This window comes from Pteropus alecto, unplaced genomic scaffold (assembly GCF_000325575.1).
Source record: "Pteropus alecto unplaced genomic scaffold, ASM32557v1 scaffold88, whole genome shotgun sequence".
Lineage (NCBI taxonomy): Eukaryota > Metazoa > Chordata > Mammalia > Chiroptera > Pteropodidae > Pteropus > Pteropus alecto.
In genome coordinates, this window is record NW_006494611.1 from 16,930,174 (window position 1) to 16,939,956 (window position 9,783).

General features: G+C 41.9%; 1 protein-coding gene across 1 annotated transcript in view; it reads left to right on the plus strand.

The window, feature by feature from the left end:
- LIPA (lipase A, lysosomal acid type) overlaps nucleotides 1–9,783 on the plus strand; it is a 30,181-nt gene that overhangs the window by 5,639 nt on the left and 14,759 nt on the right. Inside the window, exons 4-5 of the mRNA XM_006925967.3 lie at nucleotides 8,227–8,425; nucleotides 9,553–9,662. Coding sequence (XP_006926029.1) covers nucleotides 8,227–8,425; nucleotides 9,553–9,662 — 309 coding nt within the window. The remainder of the gene's footprint in view (nucleotides 1–8,226; nucleotides 8,426–9,552; nucleotides 9,663–9,783) is intronic.

A 9,783-nucleotide genomic window follows, 5' to 3' on the forward strand; every position in this document is an offset into this window, starting at 1 on the left:
TTTTTGCTCTACTGTGGTGCTGTCACAACACAAGTTTAAAGCTGTATGGTGAGCATCCTTCAGTTCTGTCACAGTGGTCCTCTCTGATTGTATGTAGAGCCTCACTTGAAGATTATTGGAGGTTTCATGATCACAAAGCTTAGCCACATGGCTCTTCTACCTATGCCAACTACTCTCTCCCTGTTCTCGTCCATCTTAACGTAGTTTTGCAGGATTAAGCTCTTTAGAGCCCAGGCATCATTATGTGATATTGCCATTCAACAGTCTTCAGGAGCCTACACATGAAGATACACATTCTTCCTTAATATTCTGTCCTAGCTGTTGTCTGTACTGTTCACTCCGTTCTGTACAGCAGTGAGCCTTTGAAATTTACCGTAGTGATCTTCACTGCAAAGAACTTCATGATTCTCTGGATTAGTGGCTACAGTCATAGGCTATGTCTACGTTGTCTTTCTTTATAAATGGGGTAGAATACCTCTTTCACAAGGTTTGTGAGGAGTCCTTGAGCACTGTTGGTTGCCCATTGTCTAAGAAACACTTATTTATCAGCTGCACAAGTTTAAATTGGCACCATAGTCAAATTATGAATGATGATGTAGTTGAAAGTGTGCGTGTGTGTGTGTGATGTTGATAAGCAGCAAGGAACTGCTTGCTGACACTTGCAAATCCAACTGAGTTATTTTCTTTTTGCTAAAGTCTCTCGACTTCAGCTGGTGAATGCAACCTCTGGAGTGCTGCTCATCCTGCCCACCATCTTCATTTCTATACATATTTTAAAAATAATTTTTTCCATCCTTCCAAGCCCAGCTTAATTTCCAACTCTCCGTGATTGCTTGAGCAGGAAGGAGACATACACTTCTTCTGAACTCCCCAGTGCCTTGCTAACACCCTTCTTAAGGTGCTTTTCTTATTCTGCTTTGGGGTTGCCTTATTTTCATACTTCTCTCTCCCCACCATCCCTCCCTTAGCCACGCTTTGAAGGCAGAGAGGCTGTGTCTTTTTATCTTTGTATCCCTCATGGCAACCAGCAGCACCATGTCCTCTGCATGGGCACTGAGTGAGAGTTATATCAGGACAGTCTTCAGAATTGGGGTACATAACTGAGTGAAGGCAATGGGCCTTCTCTCTAGTAAAATAATACAAACACTCGTGCACACACAAATTTTATATGTATTTGTAGAGTTTATGGACCCAGTAAAGAATCTCCTGATTTAAACCATCATTTACCTGCCTGGTCAAACCTCTACTAACTAGGCAGCTTGGAATGCATATTTAGAAAGCCCTTGGTGACCTGTAGAGTACGTGTGTGCTGTTTTTCACTGGTAAGCAAACTTCTCGATCAAGTGTTGAGCTACTCCTGCTTTGCACTAACTCCATAAAGGAATTGAAATTCAGAAATTCATAATTTATAAGGAAGTGGTTCCCTTTTTGTCTGCTTAGCCTTATTTCAGAAAGTCATGGGTTGTTAGCTCTAGAATGATCTCAGTGTCCTGCCTGGGCTAAGGATTTGGAGTGCTTACATTTTTAACATACTCCCCTGTGGATTCCAAGGTAAAATCCTTGGTGTTGGGAACCTGCGTTATAGATACACACCACTTTTTACTGGGTGAGACAGCCAAGTTCAAAGAGGGAAAGGAATTTGTGTTAGGCCAAATTCCTAGGTAGTGGGCTGACTAAAGTACATAAAACAGCAACAGCAAGGCAGACTTATCTTCTGCCTAATTGGGAAATAAATTGTCTAGTAAACAGTCATCAAATAAAGCATCGTTAGTACCTGAAATGTTCTATATTTGATGGCCTGATCTGATGGTGTTCTGGGATGTGAATAATTGCCATCAGCGTGCACCAGCAGGCATTTTGAACTTTGCTTTGGCAAAGAGCCCTCAGGGGCTACCATGAATCTGTTTTGAACATACCTATGGATGGGCTGCAACAGAATAGCCAAGGGAACTTGTTGAAAATATTTCCAGGCTCTGTTCTTGGTGTTCCCGATTCCATAAATCAGGACCAGGGCCAGAAATGTGTGTTTTCTATGTCCCAGGTGATTTTTATACACAGCCAGTTTTGGGACGAGTGTTTGGCTTGCTTTGAAATGGCTGGGTACAGATGGAATATATATGCTCACATTTCCTCTCCCCTACCACTTTGATCTCTAATTTTTTTTTTTTTCTTTCTTAGGAGTAGTAGTTAAAAGCAAGGACTTTGGAATGAGGCTGACTTGAGTTTTAATTCTGGCTCCCTGCTAGGTGTGTATTCTAGGACAGGTTACTTAATTTCTGTTTCTAGGCATCAATTACCTTATCTTTAACATTGAATGGATCTTAACAACTCTCTTGTAACAGTATAATTTATGTAAAAGGAAGTGTGGAGTACATGATCAGTAGCTATTATGACAAATACTAGTACTAATAACAGCGAATCAGCTAGGTGCCAGCATGCTTGCTAGGATTTATCTTAAGTATCCGGGTCAGGTTAAGGAAGCCTCCCAGGCCCCGGAGCTTTTAGTGATCTTAAGCCTGTCTTGATAGTCAAACCAGCCTTTGGAATTTGGGATTGTGCCGTGCCGAGGTCCGACTTTGCTGGGCCTTGAGCTTCCTTGAGTTATTCAGTCTTATAGATGATTGCAGAGAGGCGTAAAGTGAGAGTGGTTCTGACTTTGCATTACTCACTATAGAGCGGTGGAGATGCTTATGTACCATAAGTCCTTGATGCAATTTTGCCTCAAACCTACCTTTGCAGAAGAAGAGGGGTTCCTTATGCAACTTACAGCCTATCTTCTAAGCAATTCTGAAAGATTTTAGGTTATGCAAGCTCCTCCCAAACTAGCAAGGAGCCAGGTCTCTCTCTTCTTTAGGACCAGGAGACTTACTGCCTGCCTCTGAGTTCTGGTTTGGGATTGACTGGTGGCTAAGCAACTGTGTGCAAATTTTTTAGCCACACTGTGCCTCAGAGTCCTTATCTAAAAAATTGGGATAAAAACTTGTCCCCAACTGTATTAGTTTCCTATTGTTGCTGTGACAAATTGCCACAAAATTTGTGGCTTAAAACAACACAGATTTATTGTATAGTATCTCGCCTTTTCCAATATCTAGGAGGTGCCTGTATTTCTTGGCTTCTGGCCCCATCCTCCATCTTTAAAACCAGTGGTGTACCAGCTTCCTGACTCTCACTCTGTCCCTCTTACCTGTGCTTGTGTCCTAATAATACTTTATTACAGTTATACATGTATTATTTTTTTCTAAGTCACTATTATTTATTAACTTCATTGTCTATTAGTCACCGTACTTTAGAAAAGGAAAGAGATTGAATAAATCCTACAAGGTTTCGTAACTGGTAAGAACCAAGGTCAGTTTGGACACCCTGCTCTTTGTGACTTCCTCTTTGTTCTTCTGTTGGTTCTTCCTTGGATGTCAGCTGATTGCTCACATTGTTTTAGAACGTACTGGGGGCCTGTCCAAACACTGCCCTGGTAGAGAAGGCCAGTGCCTTGGAGATAGGAGGAACTTCCCCATCCACCCGGTCATCTTCCTCTTGAGAGACTGTGGGCTCAGCAGATTCATTTTCGGAGCCTGAGTAATTCTCTCCTCACTTCTACCCACGCTTGGGCCTAATCGGGCAGGCAGCACCACACTGGGACATTATGGGGCTGCTTTTTGATGGCTCTTTGCTAACTATTTAGGTGACCATGATAACGTCACTTGCTCTCTCTGGGCCAAGGTGCTCTTAGGCCTTTCCCTCAGGCCCCAGCCCTCCTAGAACCAGTTTGGAACAAACAAATCAATTATAGGGCACAGCCAGGGGAGGTAGCCCTTGTCCTATTGTATTGGTTTGTTGCTCAGACAAACCAGGCCCCAGGTGCTGTAGTGCATGGATCAGGCTGCTCCTCGGAAGAATCGCCTGATCAGGCAAGGTTGAGTACCATGTCCCTGCCTCCCATTCTCTATCTCCTCCATCTACTAGATATAGCTTTCTTCCAAGGACTCGGTCCAATTCCCTCCAAAATAGCTTCCCCTCTTTGGGCTGTCATTCTCTGAGGGCTTTCTGTATGGTCTAGAATGACTTCTCTCTGGCTAACCTTCTTTCCCATAGCAAATCAATTATGAGCATGGATTCTGGCATTAGACATTCCTGGGTTCATACCCCAACTCCCCCACTTACTAGCTCTCATTCAGCCGTGGTCAAATTACTTGACTTCCCTTAGACACAGTTTCCTGTCTGTTCGATGGGAATAGTACGAAGTTCATAGGATTTTCACCATAGGACCTTAGAGCTTCTAAGCACATAATAATAGCTAGCTATTATTTTAATCAGCTTCTCTCAGCAAGTTGAAAAGAAATCCAATTAAAATCATTCACTGGAAGATGTGAATGGCACTAGGTGTAACCACACCCCCAGAGTGAAACTTCTTTTGCTAGTAAATGTTGAAAGCTTTGATTGTTGGTGGGGTGGGAAAGAATGACATAATGTTTCCCTTTCTTCCTCCTGGTGGGAGCAAGTGAGAAGGTGGGTAGGTGAGTAGGCCTGTTTCCAGTGTCCTGTATTTTGGTACCCTTTTGTATTCACCGAGTGCCAGAGGGAGGGGACAAGCAACTTAGCACCCATTTTCCACTCCAGGCCAGGATTGTTAATATTTTCTCTTTGTTGATGACCCATCATGTCTAATGGAATCATGGAAGTCTGGGGGGTTATGTCTTTTGCTGCTCCCTCCACAGAAGGGCCCTTTTGTTCTGAGAGGAAAGGAAATGGGCCCAGCTTGGAAGGATGTGCACCCCATGAGGTCCTTCATATCCCTTCTATCCCCAGTCAGACAAGGCACTGAACTTTGCCAGTGGTTCCCCAACCTGCCTGTGCATCAGACTCATGCAGGGGAATTTAACGTATACTCTGGGTCCCATCCAGCTGAGGCGGTGCTAGTTCTCTTCACATCCAGGCTCCAGCTTCCTCACCAGAACCCTCTGTGGGGCAGTCTGTCTTTCATTTAAGAGCCAGCTCAAATATTTCTCCTCATGGCTGAATAACTTGCTTTTCCCTCTGAGTTTCTGGTGGTGGTCTGGCCTTTTTCTTGCTGAGCTGAAAGGTAATAGTGTCTGTCTCCTCGACTGTAATGGAGCCCCCTGGGGGAGGGAACATGCTTTACCCAGTTTGTGCCCCCTGTGTGTAGCACAGTGGCTAATACACCTTAGTTACCAGAAAGGTTTACGCAAAATGTTATGTATGTTCTGAATCACTTCTTAATTTTTTAACTTCAGTGCTCTGCTTAGTGTACAGCAGGTTCTCAAAAAAAATTCTTCAGGTGAATGAACATGACACAGCTGAGTGCCTCAGTTTGCTCTCAAGCCATGACATTTGTCAGCCATTTACTTCTCCTTTTCCTCACCTGCTGGCATTTCCCACATGAAAGCAATAGAGTCTGTGATACACTTTGCCATTCTTGCTCCAGGTCCTCTGTATTTGAAAATATCTGGCTTTTAAAGAACAGATTCATTATTTCCTCCCTATTCGGTGCCATCTCTTGTATCTGGTTGTAATTGAGCTTTTGTAATCAGCTTGGAGTGAGAGATGGGGGCACTCCAACAAACAAAAAGAGTTAGAAAAACAATGGCTTCTTTTCCTATTACAGTTGTCTTAACAAATCATCAAGTTTTGTCCACCATTCCGTCCCCCTCATGCACACTGGACAGCTTTGCTGTCACTCTGGAGTCTACACAGGAGGGTCTGTTTTTGTGTGTGAGCATGTGTCCATGTGCACAGCTGTGTTCTCTTTATTTCTCCGCACGGTCACTTTGATTTTGTAGCTACCCAACTGTGGCATAGAGTTGGAGGTCATGAGTACCTACAGATGACCCCTTAATGTAAATTTCCAAATTCCAAAGTAACTGAGCTGTTATTTTCTTTGTTTCTTTTTCTGTTAAACACAGACTCTTTATAACCTAGATTGCACTAGTGGTTGTTTTACGCAAAGCCAAATCCACAGAAATTTAATGTAGGGGGCAAATATAGGAGCTTTGGGAAATCCAACTAGTGTAGAGTGTGGGGCTTGGGAATATTTTAAGAAGTCTCTTAGAAGGCTAAGTTCACTCCCTGAAATAACTCTTGTGCAGGAGTGAATGGTAGGTATGGACTGAAATAGAGATATTTATGGATGTTGTAAGAAGCCTCGGAGCTGTCTTAAGTGGCGCAAATGTATGATGAGCACATGCGAGAGTCGGTGGCCTGCATTTCCTCAGATTTTTACAAACTCCCAGGAACGTGTCAGTGGTTTCTAGATGCCCATGGCAAGCTAGGAGTTACGTAAGGGTGGTGGTTAAAGGCTTTCCTGCTATATCTTCAACTTGCCGACTCCCATATTTCTCCTTTGAAGCTCCTGGGGATTTAGGGAGGAAAGTATAGAAAGGTTTTAAGGGAAGTTTAACATTCCTCATCAAGAAAAGGTAGGGAGCTGACTGACGCCTGGTCCCCACAAACTGGTACCTGCCTCTCCTTCCAGCCTCAGTCCTGGCTGCCCCACTCATCATTTTTCTCTCTCCTCTGCAGCTCTCTCTCTCTCCCTCACTTAAGGCATCTCTGCCTTTCTCAGCACTCTGCCCTGAGATGTCCACTAAGCAGCCTCACGTTTTCCAATAAGGAGGCACAGGTTGGAACAAGCAACAAGGAATTTGCCCACCTGCCATGCTTTCCTTGGCTTCACTCTAACTCTCCTTCCCCCAGGGGAGACCACTGCAGGGGCAGACGCATGGTTATATGTTACCAGTGACCAGTAGTAAGTGCCTCTTGGAACAAGGCAGTCCTGCCCCAGTGGTCCCCATATGCTGTCACAATCTTTCCTTGGTCAGTCTGACTTTCTGATATTTTAAGGTCATATCTTCCTCGTGTTCCAGCCCCAAAGCACCTTTGAGGGGTGAAAAGTGTTTTAACGTGCCAAAGGAAGATGTTAGTACCATCGCACAGCTCCTGGGCGCCCTTTGCCTGGTGCGGTGTGGTGTGATGCCTCCTGACGTCCAATGAGGCAGCCCGGCTTAGGAGGAACTGTCATTAAAACACATTTCACCAACTACAATTGGAAAATGAATTCATTTCAGTAATTATTATCGTCACTTGCACTAAAGTTTATAATTATGAACTTTTTATGATTATTATTTCTCTAACTGGATTAGCATCTTCTTCACGGAAAGCAGGGGGCCTGTTCATAGTAGGCCATATCTACCACAGTGCCTTGAATGTAGAACTTTCACGGTCAATATAGACTTGTAAAGGTAGCACTAAAACAAATATTTGATAGCAAAGAAATGCACATAAATCTGCTCCAATCTTGGCCTCTGCTTTCTATTCTCTTTCCACTAGTAGAAGGTCACCTACGTAGCCCTGTCAGTACAGAGAACTGCCACTTTGTGATTAGAAAATCATAGCCATTTTGGACCTTTGCTTGAGAGTCTCACTATTTTTACAAATGAGAGGAGCAGCACTCCACATTACATAGCTCCAGAGTTACCATCCATGTCGTCAAGCACATGAATGATGCCTCCTGGAGCTGTCTGTAGGGGCTACCCTACATCAGAGGGACAGTCATTTAAAAAGCAATTTATTGATTACCAAATCCATTTTAAGACATTAACAGAAACAAAAGTTTGTCAGTTCACTTGCCATCTGACTATCTGACAAATCATTCTTTCCATTTTTCCTGAAATTTTACACTCCTCATTTGTGTACATCATTGATACATAGCCGTAGTCTAGATAGTCTATCATTTTATACTTTGTTCTTTTTTCTCTTTCAAGGCTACAGTATAAGTTTGTCTGTGCTGATATCATCCTTGTCATTGTTGATGGCTTAATTATTGCATCAAGTGGATTATAATTAATTATTTGACCACTCAACAATTAGCTTATTTACAGTGTTTTTACTATTATAAAGAATGGCCAAAAAGCAAAGGAAACTCTAATTTATTCATTTTGACCTATGGGTCAGTTGCTATGCCACATAATTATCTCATTTGTTCCTCTTAACAATTACTTATGGAACTGAGACTCAGACTGCTTAAGTAACTCAATAAAATGAGCTAATGTTTATTGACCATTCAGACACTTTGCTAAGAACTTTTCATATATTTTAATTTGTTTCTGTTTAATTATTTGCTTTGGAATCTTTTCTGTGTTATTTGTAGAGCAAAGTATCAGGTTTGTTTTGAAGCTAGGTGCTGCTAACTCATAAACACAAATTTTTTTTCAGGTCCCAAACCAGTTGTGTTCCTGCAGCATGGCTTGCTGGCAGATTCCAGTAACTGGATCACAAACCTTCCCAGCAACAGCCTGGGCTTCATTCTGGCAGATGCTGGTTTTGATGTGTGGATGGGGAACAGCAGGGGGAACACCTGGTCTCGGAAACACAAGACGCTTTCAGTTTCTCAGGATGAATTCTGGGCCTTCAGGTATATATGAATTAAATTATGACAGGGGTGTATTTCCTTGGTTCTTAACGCAGACACACAAGGAGGCAGACAGATGGGTAACTCAAGATCATATGACTTGGGAAACTGATGCATCGTGAAAGGTTTTAAACATTTTTAGGAATTTAATAAATAGCAGTAAGGTAAATTATAAGTAAATGAGTACATTTAAGAATTAGATTCAATTAGGAATATTTAGTTATTTTGGCATTCCCGGTGATGTGGGAGCTGCTGGGTAAATTGTGTCCCATAACCTTCTTCCTTCCTCCATAAACATGTATTCCAAATGTTCACGATTCGATATCCAGAAATTTTCTTTTTCTCTCTCTTGCTTCTGGCTCTACCTCTTAATCACCATGTGAAATTGGGCACGTTGCTTAAATCCTCTGTGTCTGTTTTCTTTATGTAAAATGGAGATGATGGATACCTATCTTATAAGGTTATTGGGGGATTAAAGGAGAGGATGCAAGAAAAGAGCCTGGTGCATCATAAGTGTAAGAATTGGCTCATCCATCTCCTGATGACAAACAGGCACACACTCACACGGGTGTTGGTACCAGGTAGAGAGACCATGCTATGGATCCTCCAGACTTGCTTCCCATTTGTAATACCAGAGCCTACCTAAGGACATGAAATACAAGAATGAGAGCTTTTACCAATGACATGTATAAGAATATATTTATTGTCACATTATTTGTAATGGTGACAAATTAAAAACTACCAGATGTCCATCAGCAATGAATGGACAAGTAGATGTGGGATATTTACACAATGAACAACCTACAACTATGTGCAACACTTTGAATGTAGCCCAATATAGAAGAATACATAGTACTTGATCCCATTTATAGAAAGTTCCAAAATGGGTAACACTAGTTTATTGTGTAAAAAATGAGGAGAATGGTTACCCTTGGAAGGCAGATTAAAAGGGGGCCCATGGGTTTCTGCAGTCTGGTAATATTCTGGGGATTTTTTTTTTTTGTGCTAAGTCATGGTTTACCTAGTTGTATTCAGTTTGTGATAACTCGTCAAACTGCACACTTATTATTTGTGTGCTGTTGTATTTATATGCAATGTCTCAGTAAAAGATTTCCATTTTTGGGTTATAGTTATGACGAAATGGCAAATTATGATTTACCGGCTTCAATTAACTTCATTCTGAATAAAACTGGCCAACAACAAGTATATTACGTGGGTCATTCTCAAGGTACTACAATAGGTATGTATCTAATAAAGATCGGAAGTTTCTATAATGTATGATCACAGAGTTTGCATTTGTTCTGAAAAGTGAAATATAAAAGGTAATGTTAGCTCCAATATAGTTTTATTTATTATTATTT